The sequence below is a fragment of the Odontesthes bonariensis genome, chromosome 12, assembly GCF_027942865.1.
Source record: "Odontesthes bonariensis isolate fOdoBon6 chromosome 12, fOdoBon6.hap1, whole genome shotgun sequence".
Classification (NCBI taxonomy): Eukaryota; Metazoa; Chordata; class Actinopteri; order Atheriniformes; family Atherinopsidae; genus Odontesthes; species Odontesthes bonariensis.
Genome location: NC_134517.1, coordinates 28042977 through 28060442, shown reverse-complemented (window position 1 = coordinate 28060442; position 17466 = coordinate 28042977). Strand labels below are relative to the sequence as shown.

Genomic DNA, 17466 nt, shown 5'->3' with positions numbered 1-17466 from the left:
TGAAGGCCTTCATTTTTATAACGCTTTACTTTTTATGAAGGTTTTCTTAGTGCCAAACAGGAGCCAACTTTACGTTTAATCCCTGAAAATAATGATAATAATAAAAAAATAAGGATAGTTTAATTGTGATAGAAACATGAGTAACTTTCTAAAGTAGATTTTCTTCCTCTTTAAATATCATGTCAAAAGAGGCGAACTATCCCTTTAAAGGTAATTTAATCTCATGCTCTTTTATAGAAGCCGACACAGTTTCCTAAGATCAAGGTTTAACTTTGGGGTTAAAGTGAGGTGGTAGGAAAAGTCCTTCAGGATTCGGGGAAAACGACTGCAATTGAAGCTTCGGTCGCAAGGAACTGTGGGACAGAATTATCTCTTGTTCGCTTATAAAGGATGGGCCGGTGCATCCTATGCTAACGGAGATACTGAAGGAAGCATTGAAGCTCCTTTCCTTAGTGTTTTTAGAATTCTAACTGCTCTAAGCTTGGCTGCTGCTTAGATACTTCTGGGATATTTAATGTTTAATATTAAATAATAAATATTTACACATTAAATAAATAATAGATATTATTTATTTATTTATAATAATATATTAAAAATATAATAAAAATTAAATAAATACACATTAAATATTTAATATTTAGATGAATAAAGTATTTTTCTATTTTATTCTTCTATTTCACTCGGTTAGGACGGTTCCTAAGCCAAAGAGACTACTGATCAAAATAACACAGGCTCGCAGTATAACGGCTCTTTACACCTCGGTTTATAGGAGCTGGTTGAAAGGGAAGTTAACATGCAAATGTAAATTTGGATAGAAAGTACAGTCAGTATGCCCTGAAGCATGTTGCTAAGAGAGCATTGCATCATGTACAGAGATCCCACTATCACACACCAAAGGGAAAGAAGAATACTTGGCTTTCCTCGTCCTCAGTTCGGCCTCAGCGGTTGGTACTGATCCGCTGTCTTTAGACTGTAACAAAGATGGTGGTCCAGTTAAATGTAAGCGTACATCTGAGCCACCAAACTGAGACCCAAATATTTTCAGACCCAGTTAAAGCATCAGGGTTGTGTCGGACACACACATGTAGGTTTTTCTTCATAAATCGCTTGTTGCAGCAGTGAAATAATCGTCATCCTTGGTGCTTTCTCACTCGTCTGAAAAGAGAAAATCCATATTTTCATATATATATAGATACTTAGATCCAGTTTTAAACAGGAAGCGCAGTCCCTAATCTTCTCGTTTTGGGCGGTTTTTACTCACAGTCTCATTCTTTCCTTCACCACGCACAGTATGCTGACTGTAGGTGATCGTTGGAATGACGAACGATTGGTAATCAACAACTTTTAGCCTTTCTGATCAGCTTTCTCTTCACCATGACGGACCGGAACACTTCATCTAAACCAGAATAACGCTGCTGCTTTTATAATAACAAAGACACTCTAACAATGAATCCAATCATATGAATGATTCGTGTATTTTTCATTACATTTGCTGCTGTTCTTCTTGTGCACTTTGTCATCATGGCCGGAAGAAGCCGGCCCCTGTGCATGCTGGGACATGGTGGCTGATTTAGTGCCCTGCTGGTGGGCATGAGTTATTCCTTCAGTGACAGGGAGGGAGCAGAAAGAGCAGCCCTCCAGAGAGCATTTCTGCTGGCTTTTATTCAACCTGAGGAAGGCAGAGAGAGGGCAGAGGCCCCGGCATGCTGCCTTTTACTCTTCAGACGGACACACTCATGCTAATTAAAACAAATTCTCCTTTCAGAACTTTGCGTGGGCACGTTTGTGTAAATGAAACAGAATAAGAGTGAAACCTGTCGGTTTCACACCTTAAAGGTGGGGTAGGGGATCTTTTTCTGGAACATTTTTTTTACATATTGCTTGAAATACTCTTCACATCCCCATTGCAACCAATTAATTAAAAGTTTTGACACAAATATGAAAAGTTTTAGTGGCCTCTAGAACGTACAATCTAGGAAAAACACTATCCAATCATTGTGAACGGACCGTTAACGATGATTGGATTCTGATGCTGTCTATCAAACTGCAATCTGGTCCTCCCTCCCCCTCCTTCCCCCTGTGCGCGTACCCTGCTCCGTGAACGAATTACGCGTCCAGAAGCTTGGCAGGAAGCTAAACGAGAGCCAGCTTCTAGCATTTATTTTTGTGGCCCCAGCCAACTAGCCGGACTACCTTCATCAACGCCAAAACAAGGCTGCAACTCGGCTCACAGGACGCAGCAGGGGGTAAGAACATGTTCATTAATGATATTGCTGATATGGGATGTCATACAGCTTCATGTCAAAAGAGGCGAACTATCCCTTTAATCAGAATGTGCTGTAGGTGCATTAAAGTTGTTGAGCAGCGACAACAAAAACACACGTCGTCCACACCAGATCTCCATCCGTCTTTGAGGCTTTACTTACAGACTGGTCTGATTAGATCTGATTGGCTGAACTTTTCTCCATTCTCCATCACAAGCAAAGCAGGCAACACAAAGTAAAAGACCCAAAATTTCAAATCATCCACAGTAACCAGCACCCAGCTCGGTGTGAAGGAGAGTTAAGAGTGTTGGAGCTTGTAAATCCTGCCTGGAGTCCCATTTTGTTGCCTTTTAACCAAACATTGACTGCATTTACTCCAGGTGCTTAAGTATGTATTCTCCACAGCTCACCTGTGGCTTTAAAGATTATGACACATATTTAACTCCCATTTCTTTAACTGGCAGAACACAGAAGTGTTATTATCCTCAGGCAGCGTCACGGTGAATGTGGCATAAAGCCAAATAAAGCAGAATGTGTATGTGTCCATGGGAATGAAGGGACGTGTTACCCAAGATGAAATGTACCACACTTTGGACACGAACACAAGATGTTTCACTTTCCTCCTCAAAAATATCAAATTTCAACCTTTTTCTTTGCCTTACAGATGATAGATCGTCACATTTTTTAAATGCAGTGTAAGTCTCAGTCTCCAGATCAACATGTTCATCCCCTGAATAAGCAGCCCACAAAGGAAGATAATTAACTCTGATCACAGGAATCATGTGAGGAATGGCAATTCATCTATTACTGCAAAGCTGTAGAGGCTCGTTCGTGTTGTAGCATTCGGGATCATTTGGGTCTACAGATGATTGGACTCGTCTTATTCACAAAGTGCATCCGGGATCTGACTCCCTGTTTCATAATCTGAGTCACAATCACAGCCAGAGCCCAGCTCTACTGACTGATGGAGGCAGAATATGAGATACGGTCGCTGGGCATTTGGGTTGAGCGGTCAAACATGCGAGTTTTGCTCATTACAGACAGAGAGAAATGGCCTCGGTTCACCCAGAACCATCCTGCCTGCTCTCTGGGCTCCTGCCTAATCTGCAACTACTGTCTGATTAGTCAGCGGGAAGAAGCAGAGCCCGCCGCCAGCGGACAGCCGAGCAGTTATCTTCATTACTGTCCCTTCAGCTTACGGCTTCCTGTGGACGTTACTTTCATTTCCTCCGACTCCGTCTCATCTTTGTCTCCTTTAGCAGCTCCCTCGCATTTCTTTTCACAGTCCCGCTCGGTCTGTCTCTTTGTATTCATCTTTCAATCTCCAGTTTTAATAGCCAGACAAGAAGGGCAATAATCCTTCTATCATTATTCTTGCCGCAGAGAAAGAAGAAAGAAAAAAAAGCCCGCGGGGAGGGTAGAGGGGGCACCATTTATTGAAAATGAATGTGATTTATTCTGGTGAAGGAACTACGTCTGTGGTTATCCAATATTCCTACAAGTGTGTGAAGTGGCTCAGGAACTCTCACAGATCACATTGAGATGCATTATAAGGCCTGAATACTGGTAATTATAGAGTTTAATAAGTTTAGAGTATTATTTTAATATGGATCTATATGATGAAATGGGAAATATGCAATATAAGTTGAAATAGTCAAGTTTTATCTTAAAATTTACTCGTTATTATTTATTAAGCCGACCAGATTTTCTAAAACATCTGTCCTCATCTGTCTTTTTTTTTTATTTATTTATTTATTTATTTGTTTTTATTATTTAAAAAGATTATTTAGTCATTTATTATTATTATTATTATTATTATTATTATTATTATTATTAGTTATTTTTATTAGAATTGGTTTTATTATTGTTGTTGTTAATATACAATCATTGTAAATATTAATAATTTTTTGAGCTACCTGACAAATTTGAATTTTGATGAATAAAGTATTTTTCTCTTCTACTCTTTGCCCCCACAGGCTGCAGATCTTTGTACCTGCTGACTGCGTGTCTGAGCGCCTCGCACTCCGCCCGCAGCCATGCCAGACGTGAAGCCCCCCCCACCATGTGACCACCCTTCCACTGCCTCCGCTGCACTCTCCGCCGGCTCCACCGCCGGCTACGATTCCCCCTTCGACCCTGCAGGCATGGAGCCCTGCATGGCCAACCTGCCCCTGTCCCCGGACCCCTTGTCTTCCTTCCCCCAACACAGACGCAGCGTCCCCCATTACCTCCAGGGGCCGCCCTACCCGCTCATGGCCAGGTGCAACAGCAGCACTCTGCTCACCAACCTGGGGCTGAGGTATTGCCCCGGCAGGCAGGGCCCTCTGCGGGCGGAGCCGGGCCAGGGGCTGGTGGCCCCGGGCTCCTACATCCACTCTGGAGGCAGCAGCAGACCTTACAGGAGTATGGAGAACTTGAACTGGAACACTATGGCGGACGCAGGCCTGTGCGCGCTCGGTGCTGCTTCCTGTCGGAGCGTGGACAGCGAATTTATTTTACGCTACACCTCCTCTAGCCACTGGTACGATGGACCCCCAGATGGGTCTTTGCTGGGGGCCGACGGGCTGGTACCAAACCCGGAAAGCTTGGCGTTCTACCCTCGACACGGGCTGCCCAGAAAGGACCTGCCACTCTTCCCTCAGTTGCTGTTTCCAGGCGGTCTGGACGAATGGGATGGAAGGAAGGGCCTCAGGGAGAAGCTCCGCCTCCAGAGCGCGAGGTCAGCTGTTGAGCCTTTAAGGCCCCTCCCACTGCGGCCTCAGGTGACCCCAAACGCCACGACTGCCGAGCGAGAACGTGTCCATCAGGGGAGTTCAACAGGTGCTTTGTCCAGGCCGCCGTGCACAACGCGCACGTCTCCAGAGGAGATCAAGCAGGAGGTGTTGAGGCGCTTGCAGCTCCGGCGGCAGAACAGCAGCCCCAACCTGGCCGTTCACAGTTCTCCATCCAGCCCGAAAGTGGTTAAAACATCCTACACGACGGACAACATCGCAACGGATTCTGCATGCGAGTGCCGCAGACCTCCCGTGGGACGCCTGCATATCCCGACATTTGAGGAGTTCAAGAGGATGAGGCAGAGGGAGGGGAAGCAGAGCGTGGAGTCCACGGCAGCTTCAGAGAGCAAAGCAGCTCCCTCCGATCAGACTGACCCTCAGTCGGGTTTTAGTGGAGGTGGAGGGAGGTATCCCGAGGAGACGGAGGGAGACGGTACCAATGAGAGAATAACCGGCAGCCACGAAGGCCTACAAACCGTCGCCTCCTCAGATAAATCTGCTTTCACCGCTGTGACCACGAGCTGCACCGCATCTCCCTCTTCATCCTCCTCCTCCGTCACCAGCGCGTTCTCTCCCATCCGCACGGGCCCGTCTCCACGTCCACCCCTGCAGCCTCAGGCCAGCGCGGGCCAGGACAAAGCCACCGTTGTGGCGGAGGACGGGAGCGCCAGGCGCAGGAGGAGCAGTCTGGAACCAGCCGGGTCGGTTCCCTTCCCGCCCAGCAGAGAGATCTGCGAACGTCCCTCCAGCTGCTGCCCGGCGCTGCTTTTGGAGGGGACGGACCTGTCCAGGTACGGAGCCAAGATCTACAAGATGAAGGACGGGCTCATCGGATCTGCGCTGGACCTCATCAAGAAGAGGTCAGTAGGGGTGGAGGGGCAGGGGAAGACAGATGTGTAGCTTTTCTCAACTCAACTTTATGTATAAAGCCCTTTAAAACAGCCGTGGCTGAAACAAAGTGCTGTACATGAGTAACAACACGAAATATAAGGCATAAAACACAAGAACAATGTAAAAACAATAATAAACAATAACAATATTAAAACAATAAAAACAGAAACAGAGTCTCATGCTGGGTTAAAAGCCAGGGAATAAAAATGGGTTTTAAGACCAGAAAAAAAAAATTCTGGTGAAATCCTCCATAGTTTCACCCAACAAAGCATTCATTTGCTTAATTATTTGCATTATGTGTGTTCTCCCTGTGCATGTGTGGGTCTCCGGCTGCCGCCCACCATCAATAAACACATGTTCTATTAATGCTTGATTCTAAATTTCCCCTTGGAGTGGGTGTAATGGTTGTTTGTCTCTGTGTGGCCCTTTGAAAACCTGGCAACCCGTCCAGGGTGAACCCCACCTTTAGCCCTGGGACATCTGTGACGGATATAGGAAATGAAAGAATGAATGTTTAGATACGCTTTGCTGAGCAGGAACAGCATGGTATTAAATTCCTCTTCATAATGAAGTTATATAATGCTGGACTGTCACTTGTAAATGACCACAATCATGTTAAAGCTTTAAGCTCCGCCCACTTTTACCTAAAACACTGCTTTTAAATTCAGCTGCGACATGAGTGCACATGATCTGAGCCCCGCAGCACGAGTGCATGCACGCACGCGTCTGTGTTTGTTTTGCCTTGAAGAACCACAGCGTTCATCCGTCTGTTTCAGCCCACACGTGCTGTTGTGATATCCATTTATCTCAGTTATGGTGATAACAGCTGTCGGAGCGAACACGAGACCGTGGGCGGGAGGCTGGCACGAGGCCTGACAGACCGGAGGACTGGCACCGTCCCTGCAGACTGTGTCAGCTGCCGCCCAAGCGAACACTGGCTTCGCTCCACTGTGGTTCATCCTGATCAAGGACGAACAGGATGAGGCTGTGGTGTTAGGGCTCCACGCGATGCAAACGTTAGACTCTGGAAACTCCACCCGCACCATAGGTTTGTGCCTCTTTTAGATGGGAGATGGAGCGTATCTTTGCCCGGCTGTCAGGACTATCCGCTGACTGTCGCTCTTTTGTCTGACTCCATCAGGAATGACGGATGTCTGGAGTGACGCATTGAAATTGCTCTCAGTTGTGACCCAAAACCAGATCTCTGTTGGCTTCTTTTCACTTGATTATAGAGCCATGTGAGAAAAGAGGCAAGAAAAAGTATAATGAGTGCCTGACAGTCCATGCCAAATGTTGGAAACACATTGGCTGTGTTCGAAACCCCATACTTCTCCTACTTCTCCTACTACTCATACTGACTTTTTGAGTTAGTATGCGAGTTTGAGTAAGCAAGAAGTTCCCGGATGCATACTAGATTCTCCGAAATGTTGGGTATGCATCATGAGGTTACTACTCATACTCAAACTACCCAAGATGCAACGTAACGTGACGTCGCCGATCGTCATTTCCTGTCAAAACGGCAGTTTCAAGCTAGCTACAACGAGGGTAGGTTCACTTCCTGTTTTCAAAACAAAAGCACCAATTGTATCGTAATGGCTTTCCCTGTGATAAAAGGCAACGGGCATTTTATTTTGTGAAAATAACCGGAAGTGCGTTGCTCACTGCAGCTAGCTTTAGTAGCGCCGAATTCGTGGGAACAATATTGTAAATAGCCGGTATTTTGTCAGATTTTCAACACGTTGGGGATATAAACGACTACTTTCTCTCCTGAAAATGTTTCAAATGTTGCTAAAGTTTACAGAGTTTAGAGCTTAAGGGAAATCAGCTTCAGGCCGGCTGATTTCGGCTCGGGCAGGAGCAAATTGCATTGTGGGTAAACGCTCTGTATACTGTCTGATCGATCAGTATGTAGTATGCGGTTTTGAACACAGCCGTCCTCTTTCTCAACCAGCTGATCATCATGCAGCCGGCTGTTTATCCCTGTGGATTCATCTTTTATCCTCAAAAATACCTTCAGTGCGGCACACTTTGCAATCTCTGGAGATTTGAATTCAACCTGAGGCTTTGTGAATGTTTTAATACTTGAGAAATTAATGAATTAAACATGACAGCCTTCTGTGTGATCTCCACATCCCGAGGTGTTTGGCTTCCACCAATAAGTTTCTTTGTTTAAGCTCCTCGTGCAGCACATTCTGCATTCTGAGCATATAACGCTCCTTTTTGCTTCAGAATCGCCGTAATAGGCACATTATTATGCCTGGGATGGATTTTAAATGCTCAGAATGGAGTGAAGCATCAAAGCGGTGCCACTGAGTTAATTGCACGCTGCAGCAAAGGTGCACGGCGTGTAAAATAGCACGAAGAGGGGGTGCTTTTTGTTTATTTGCCTGTAATAGATGCTGCTGCACAAAGAGAAATATATTGAATTCATTTCAGTGATACATGCATCTGTAAAAATGACAACCGAGCTAATTTGATTGTCACATCTTGCCGTGTTGAGCGGTGATCTATCACATGGCGTCTTCCTGATGAATTAAGCCACCAGTTATTACTCCTCATGCATCATCCAGGGTGTGACAGCTAATACCGGCCGTGCGATAGAAGCCTTTTTAATGACAGTTTGCTCAAGAGAAAATCCGAGCTGCAGCTTGAAAACCGTGTTAATCATCTTGACCTTTTTGCCACTTCGGTGTGATTTACACACTCGCACACATTTTATCTGCTGCGTTTGCTTTTCCCTCCTTCTTTATATCTGTTTATTTCTCTTTTTTTAGTGTCGGGTTTGTTATAGTTTGATGCTAAATGTGGATGCAGCAGCCACAGGAAACACAGGAACCAGTAAGAGCTCAGCGCTGTAACTGGTTTGACGAAAAAAAGCTCCGAAAAGATGTATTTATGTAAGAACCAGTGGAATAATGAGACCTTAGGGATGTAGAAGGGTGCAAACAAGACAAAGTGAATGGTTTATGAGAGGTAAATCAATGTTAATTGAGTCATGGAGTCAAAGATGCTCTGGTTTCCAGCCATATATTCTGAGTTCTGGTAATTAATTCATCAAAAAAACAGCCACGAGTTGCAGTTCTCAGCAGAATATGAGATCAGGATGAGAACAAGACACAAATGAATGGGTGTATAGTGGCCAGAGTAACGGCAGCAGATGATATTTAGGTGATAAACTGTGGACATGACACGAAACATGGGGGAGAACCGAGAGGAGATTACACGCAGCATTGCATTCAGTCTCAAAAGACAATATCAGCTCTCATCTCGGATGCATCTTCAGCTGCTATTGGACCAAAAACCATGTGACCGACCATCCCCCCCATGCTGTTACTCACACCACTTGAAGAGGGAGGTCAATATTTCAGGAAATGCAGCTGACAGGCCGACATTATTGAAACTCCATTATGGGTTTTGACCCCTGGGTCTATTAAAGCTGCTGAGCCTTTTATGAGCCACAAACACCTTTAATTTAATGAAAACTAAATCTTTAAAAATGTTTTTGTTTTACTGGTGTTTTTCTCACCAGTGTTTGGAATGCCGATCAATAAACTAGTGTGGAGGTTTCGTTGTTTATAATGTTGCAAGCAGAATTTAAAGACGTCATTTCAAAGCTCCACAAATCAATATTTCATGATGCGCAGGCTTTGGATGGCTCAGTTAAATGTGAAAGGGGGGAGTTTTATTGAGAAACTTACGGGGAAATGGGGAGCTTTCTTTTGCATTCGCATGTTCTTTTAAATTTTTCAGTCTGAAAAACTCACAGACTGTTCATTCCAGCACCAAACGGCTAGTTTAGCAGGTGGCTTGTGTTAAAATTGGCTTTGTTCTTAGACATTATGAATGAAATAGTCTCTGTACTTTTCCACGATGACCTAAAGTGATCCAGGCATAGTGAGACAAAACAATTAGCCTGGGAAAGCAGGTGCAAGATTCACACACACATTGTTTGGCTGATCCAGAGAATATGACGAAGCATGTTGAACCTACTCATGTCCAATCATACTCGGTCGAGTGTGAGTCCAGTGAAATAATGAGGCTATAAATACAAAAGATACCCGGAAATCGAGGCTCGGTCTGACGGATTTCCTGCGGGAGCTCTGTTCCACTGAGCCCTGATATGCTTGACGTGTGACCACCAATAAACACTTTATTTAACTTGAGATTCCTCCGGCTTGTTCTTGAGCTTCCAATGAAAGAATCGAGCTAACAACTGTAAAGAAAATTCAGCACTTAGAAAGCTGAAGAGAGATATTATAAAACTATGAACCGACTGAATCCTGATGATCGAACTCACATCAAACCACACGAGCATGATCGTGTGGATGGAAAGGGTGAAAGAGGGAGAGAAAGATGCTTCCTTCACCTATTGGGCAAACCTTCTTGTGTTGACTAGTCGTCAGCAGAGTGCTGCTTTGTCATGTGCTCTTGCAGATCCATGTGACTCCCTGCAGGCATGTTGTTGTGGCTCGCACATGATGAGAATGGAAGCTGTCAGACAAAGGAATGAAGGGAAGCGTGTGGCTGCATGCAGGAATCACCCCTGTGGTCCAGGGGTTCAGGTGCTAATGTCCGCAGATGTGTCTAATTACTGCCCCCCTGGGGGAAGGGGGTGAGGGCTGGGGGCAGGAACACAGGAAGCGCATTGATTCAGATGTTTTCGGGGAGAGCAGCAGGATGGTGGGTGTTGGCAGAGAGGAGGACGGATGACAGGAGCTTTGCCAGAATTGTAATTTCAGCCCTCCTCTCCCTCATGTTCCCTTTTGTTTCTGCCTTTCTTTCTCCCCCCTTTCGCTTTCCTCTTCCTTCATTCACTTCCGCTTATTCTTCCCATTCATTGCCCCCCCTCCCTCCCTCCCCCATCCATCTCTCCAACCCTCTCTACCTCCATCTCCTCCTTTCCCCACCAGCTGCAGTGCAGAGATCTCCGCCGAGGCCCCCGTCAGGCTGTCAGGTGATCGGGACGGAGGCTGTGACATCACCGCCTCCTCGGCCGACTGTCAGCCCTCCGCCGTTGCCATGGCAACGTCGGCAACGGCCTGCAGAGCCAACGCTGGCGACGAGGCGCCTGCAGGAGAAGGAGGAGGATCAGAGGAAGCGGGAGAATGCGTAAGGATTCTTTTTCTCTCTTCTTTCTTTTTTTCTTTCAGGGTCTCGGAGCCGTTTGTGCTTTTTCTTGCATCTCTGCCGATGTTTGGGGCTTCGTGGCGTTCGGGGATATATAAAAAATCTATCGGTATTCAAGGATGACAAGGGACGAGCAAAGGGGACTGCGACACATAGATTCACACCCCTATGCAGAGGTATTTTGTTGAGACGGGGGCAAGCGTGCACCGCTCCATCTTCCAGCAACAGCTTGGATGTGTGAGGATGCAGCAGAAAGAGGATTAAGCCCCCCCGCCCCCCGCCCGGCAGTGGGGTGCTGTTGGGAACTCAGTCCTCCTCTCTGCATGGCTCCTTTCTGCTGGCCGGCTGCAGCTTGACTCCAGCCTCGGCTGCAGCTAGCATCTCCCTGCATCCGCAGAACAGAAGACGCGGAGCCGCATCTTCCTCCCGTGCAGCACGGCTGAAGGTGGTATAGAGAGCAGATGTCGAGGTGCGTTGTCTTCTCGCCCTTTTTCTAAATCTCTGGCTCTGAATTTTACCGCGTTGCCTGCCTCTGATCCTCCAGGAGAACATTAGATATTCTCCTTCGTCTCACCTGATGGCTTCCATCTGAATGCCGTGTTGTTATCTGCCGTAAAGCCATGAAAAGCTCTCTGTGCCTCTGAGTCATGTGCAGCTGTTGGTTGTCAGAGAACATTTGAGGGGAAAGTAATTGTCGATGCGTTCCATTATCATTCATCTCATATGAATTTCGTGCTGGATATGCCCCTGCGGTGAGGAGCCACGTGTTAAAACGATGAGCGATTATTGAACTTTCCGCCTCAGGTCAACTCCCAGGGGCCAGATACACCCACGTGAGGAGTGTTTGTCTGCTGCAGTGTTTGGGGAATTCCTTGCCTTGCCTCCAGAACGACCCAGGAGATGCTTTGAGTTCTCCCTCGGAGGCTTTTATTTTTATCTTCAAGGCTGTGTGATTTCCAGAGCAGATTTTAAGATCTGTGGCCCTGCTCTGCTTGCAGCTTGGCAGATGATTAGTGCTGCATCTGAGCACAGAATTTGGATTCCTGACAAGTCTTCACTCTGGGATCGCAGACACAACTCTGATGTGTTATGTAATGATGTCATCGCAGCGAACACAGCGACGCTGCTCGTGAATACCGTCTCACAGATGCCAAAAAGTACCTACAAGCTGGGATTGTTGTCATATTGTCATTCTCGCCTTATCTGCCCCTTCGAGTTTCACCCCATTTCACCTGTTGCTATGGCGACGCGCGCCTCTTGATTGACTTGCATGTCTTCCTGACCCGGCAGCACACCAGCCTGGGCTGTCGGCGCTCCAGCTCGGATGCAGCCTATGAGCTGGCTGAGACGGTGAAAGCCCAGCGCGAGTGCCGCCTCCGACCGCACTACAGCGACCCCATGCCGGCGGACGCCTCCAAGCGCAAACAGCTGGAGATGAAGATCGCCGCCGCCGCCCGGCTCCACAGTCACCGGCGAGACCGAGACCGAGACCGAGACAGCGGTGAGTGCACGGCCGCCCACTCAGACCGGCTTTCCTGCCCCTGATCCACTGAAACTGTGTTTTTCTTTAGCTCCATTCCTACCAAAACTTTATTCAAACCAAACAGTGATTGACAGTTTTATTTTATTCATGAAATGTCACAAAGGTATGTACCAAAGAGCAGGTAGTGGCTTAGAAATGTGCAATATTTCAGCCTATTGTTGCCGTTTGATCCAGTTAACGTCTAAATATGCACCTCCTGTTTGTAAAACAGAGATCAGATAAATCAAATCAAAATCAAATCAAATTAATTTGTAGCACATTTCATGTACAAAACAATTCAAAGTGCTTCACATAAAATAAAAGCATTGCAGCAGGGAGTGTAAGAAGCATTAGAAATACATTAAAGAACATAAAGAGAAACAAATAAAGTAATTCAAATTAATTTAAAAACAAGCAACAGTCAGGATAAGTTCAAATAAATCGTGCAGATTTCATGCATAGACACATGAGAAAAGAAATGTTTTTAACCTGTATTTAAAAATGTCTCCATTTGGTGAAAGTTTAATCTCCACTGGCAGTTTGTTCCACTTGTTTGCAGCATAACAGCTAAATGCTGCTTCTCCATGTTTAGTCTGGACTCTGGACTGGACCAGCTGACCTGAGTCCTTGGATCTAAGAGCTCTGCTGGCTTTATATTCTCTGAACAGATCACAGATTTATTCTGGGCCTAAACGATAAACCCCGGTGCCATCAGTAAGACATCATCAGGACATTTCAAGACTACGAAGCTCCTTCAGGAGCACGAAACACTGTCGAATGTTAATTACTTTAGAGCTTTGATTCGGACTTTTCAGGGCTGTTCAGCACCCTTTCTGCACAATGCTTAGGATTGAGTTTTTGTTGGAGACTTGGAATGAGCCCTCATCCCAGTCTGAGCAGTCTCCCTCTAACCAGTAATCTAAATTTCTTCAGTTTAACTCTTTAAGTGTCTTTTTTTTTAACGCATCGGGACCCGCCGGCCTCATTCTGACCACACAAATTGCCTTTCAGATTCCCAGTCAGTGGAATCTACAGTCCAATATGACCAATACACAGGCTTTATTTTTCAGTTCAACTTTGCATTCTCATTTAACCCCATCAGGAGAGATGAACCCACCCACCCCTCGTCAATTGTGACTAAGCTTCCAGCTAAGCCTCGCATTTTACAATCTGTCCCATTTTAAAAAGCTTAAGCCTCTTACAACTTGCACTTGATCTATTTGAACATCTCGTACACAACTTAGCGCTCGCTCGCCTGAAGGTTATGGCCTTTGCACCTTGTCCTCTCCTCCCCCATCACAGTTCCTCCTGCTAACGCTTTCCGTCAATAAAAGCTGTTTTAGACTCAGGATGCTGGCCACAGAATCAGTCGATATGGCACATGCTAATGTAGCCATGCTGATCAAAGGGTCTTACATTCATTCACTCAGCGGTAAAAACTAGGGCTGGGCAACGATTAAAATGTTTAATCTAATTAATCACAGGATTTCCCTGATTAATCACGATTAATCGCATTTGTACGCAAAATCCTAAAATGAATCCAAAAGTAGTGTATAGCTTTTAGCATTTAGTTTTATTCTAAATGTGCTGCCATATGAATGAAAGTGCCATAACATTTGTTGTGCAAACACACTTTTAACATCAGCATCTTTCTGTAGTTTTTATGTAGAAGCCTCGCTCCACTGTCTGTTTCCTTGAATGACTTGCTGCTATCAGTTGTGTGTTTTGCCTTTAAGTGATATTTTAGACTGGAACTACTACGCTGAGAAGACAATTCAACTTGGCAGTGTTTACAGATGACTTTGGTTCTCTCGACTCCGCCGTCTGGAAGAACTTTAAAATGAAAATGGCCGAGTAAAAGTTCCGTACCCTTCTCCATGTTTGGTGGATCCGCCGATTACTTTCTTTTCCGGTTCCACAGCAGACAGTAACAGACTTTTACAAAATAAAAGCCTGTAAGCAACACTTTTACAAAATAAAAGCCTGTGTGCAACACACTTTTATAAAATAAAAGCCTGTGAGCAACAGACTTTTCAAAATAAAAGCCTGTAAGCAACATACTTTTACGAAATAAAAGCCTGTGAGCAACAGACTTTTACAATAATCAAATAAATAATAAAACCTGTGCAAATGCGCAATAAGATATTTGTCGCCGTTAAATAATTAACGAGTTATCGCGATAATGACGAATTAATTATCGAGTTAACTCGCCCAGGCTTAGTAAAAAGATCCAGTTATTTGTATATTTTGATATAGATGCTCTTAAGCGTTGCATGTTTGCAGTGCACATTTGCAGTGCACATTTGAAAACTTGGACTCATTCAGTCTCGGTTTGAGCGCACACACGATGGTATTGACTTGTCATGCATGTGTACAAAGGTTAAGTCTTGGCTCGATTATCGGAGAACGATTATATCTGTAATGGCTTCTTCATCTTGGCATGACGAGTTATGAGTCCTCCTAATTGAATGGGCGTCCGTTTCAGAGGCTGATTATTAATGTGCATGTGAGCCTCATGTGAGAAACAAAAACTAGGCTAGTAAATCCATAAATATCCCAGTTTAATGACACTTTTCACCCGCTCTCTCACCGACTGTAGCACCGGCGGCGCTTCGTGGCAGCTCGGAGCCGCCCGGCGAGGAGCGCCAGTCGGTTCTGGGGGTGACCCGCTCCGGACAGCATCGCTGGAGCACCATCAGCAGCCTGAGCGCAGACAGCGGAGTGGTGGGCCTCAGCGACGAGCGGGAGGAGGAGGACAGCGAGCCTCGCCGTTACCGCAGAAACCGAGGAGCCGAGGTGGAGCGGGTGGACAGCGGCATCGGCCCGGGTCTGTCCCGCACCTGGAAGAGGCCGTCGGCCTCCCTGAGAGCCTGGGAGGCCCAGAGGCCGTGTCCGGACTGCGGGCAGAGGGACGGCGCCTCCAAAGAGCGAGGAGAACGAATGTGCGAACGCTGCTCCAAGCTGCGCACCGAGCGCAAAGAAGCCATCCTGGAGTTCCTGAACACCGAATCGAGCTACGGGGAGGACCTGCGGATCATCAAGGAGGAGTTTTACTGTCCCATGCAGAGCGCCGCGCTGCTCACGGCCGAGCAGCTCGCCGTGGTGTTCAGCAACGTTCAGGAGCTCATAGACGTCAACGACCGCTTCACCGAGCACCTGCAGGACAGCATCGATCAAGCCTTTGATCAGGTGACCCACCCGTCTCCACAAACACGCAAAACATCCCCATCGTCCTATTCTGTGTGGATTGTGTTGCTGCCAACCACAAACAGGGGCTGTGTTCGAAACCGCATACTTCTCCTACTACTCATACTAACTTTGTGAGTTAGTAAGCGAGTTTGAGTAAGCGAGAAGTTCCCGGATGCATACTAGGTTCGCCGAAATGTTGGGTATGCATCATGAGGTTACTACTCATACTCAAACTACCCAAGATGCAACGTAACGTGACGTCGCAGATCGTCATTTCCTGTCAAAACGGCAGTTTCACGCTAGCTACAACGAGGGTAGGTCCACTTCCTGTTTTCAAAACAAAAGCACCAATTGTATGGTAATGGCTTTCCCTATGATAAAAGGCAACGGGTATTTTATTTTGTGAAAATAACCAGAAGTGCGTTGCTCACTGCGGCTAGCTTTAGTAGCGCCGAATTCGTGGGAACAAAATTGTAAACAGCCGCCATTTTGTCAGGTTTTCAACACGTTGGGGATCTAAACGACTACTTTCTCACCTGAAAATGTTTCAAATGTTGCTAAAGTTTACAGAGTTTAGAGCTTAAGCGAAATCAGCTTCAGGCCGGCTGATTTCGGCTCGGGCAGGAGCGAAATGCATTGTGGGTAAACGCTCTGCATACTGTCTGATCGATCAGTATGCCGTATGGAAGTATGTAGTATGGAAGTATGTAGTATGCGGTTTCGAACACAGCCAGGGAGTCAAAGATTTTCACCACCTGATATCGACTCAAACTCAACTCAACTTTATTTATAAAGCCCTTTAAAACAGCCGTGGCTGAAACAAAGTGCTGTAGATGAGTAACAGCACAAAATATAAGGCATAAAACATAAGAACAATGTAAAAACAATAATAAACAATAACAATATTAAAACAATAAAAACAGTAACAGCAACAGAGTCTCATGCTGGGTTAAAAGCCAGGGAATAAAAATGGGTTTTAAGACAGGTTTTAAAAATGGGCAGTGAAAAAAAAAGTATTATTTTCCAGTGTAACATTACCCAGTTATTGAGTATAAACCTCCTGGTTTACTCACATGCTGGCAGAACTCCAGCTGCTGCAGGTAAAAACGTTAACGTGGCAATAACTGAATCAGGGTCACTATCTGTCTGTATCGGGAGTGAAATTAGCTCAGCGGCTCTCATCAGTGTATTCATGTTGACATAATGGATGATGTGTCATGTGAAATGGGTCAACTAACATCATTTCTGTGGCTCCCACTCATCTGTAATGTTTTATTTCCTATAATAAGATAATTTTCAGTCACAAAAGCTAAAGGACAAGGTGGTAATTACTTTGAGGATGCTTTTTCTTTTGGTGATACTGACACTTCATGTCTACAAAAAGCCTGCTGCCATCACCTGAAACCCATCATCCTCTTGCTTTCTCTTGCCAGAAGTTTTATTGCTAATCTGAAAGCCTTTGTGTGCTTTAACTGCAACAATCACGATGCTCCTGCTGCTCACAAAGCATTTCACAAGGAGAGGTTCTGCAACAGATTTTACTTCCTTATGTTCACACAGCCTTTAAAAGATCCTTTTCTTTTGCACTTCCAGTGACGGACTGGGACAGCTTTACCTTTTTAGCTTCTGATGAGCAAGATTTTAAGATGATATGACCAGAGGTGGGTAGAGCAGCCAAAAATTGTACTCAAGTAAAAGT

General features: G+C 45.6%; 1 protein-coding gene across 2 annotated transcripts in view; it reads left to right on the top strand.

The window, feature by feature from the left end:
* arhgef49 (Rho guanine nucleotide exchange factor 49) overlaps positions 1 to 17466 on the top strand; it is a 72303-nt gene that overhangs the window by 50004 nt on the left and 4833 nt on the right. For both annotated transcript variants that reach the window (XM_075479967.1, XM_075479966.1), the window contains exons 3-6: positions 4241 to 5898; positions 10840 to 11038; positions 12347 to 12557; positions 15178 to 15767. In XM_075479967.1, the coding sequence (XP_075336082.1) occupies positions 4301 to 5898; positions 10840 to 11038; positions 12347 to 12557; positions 15178 to 15767 (2598 nt within the window). In that variant the 5' untranslated portion in view covers positions 4241 to 4300. The remainder of the gene's footprint in view (positions 1 to 4240; positions 5899 to 10839; positions 11039 to 12346; positions 12558 to 15177; positions 15768 to 17466) is intronic.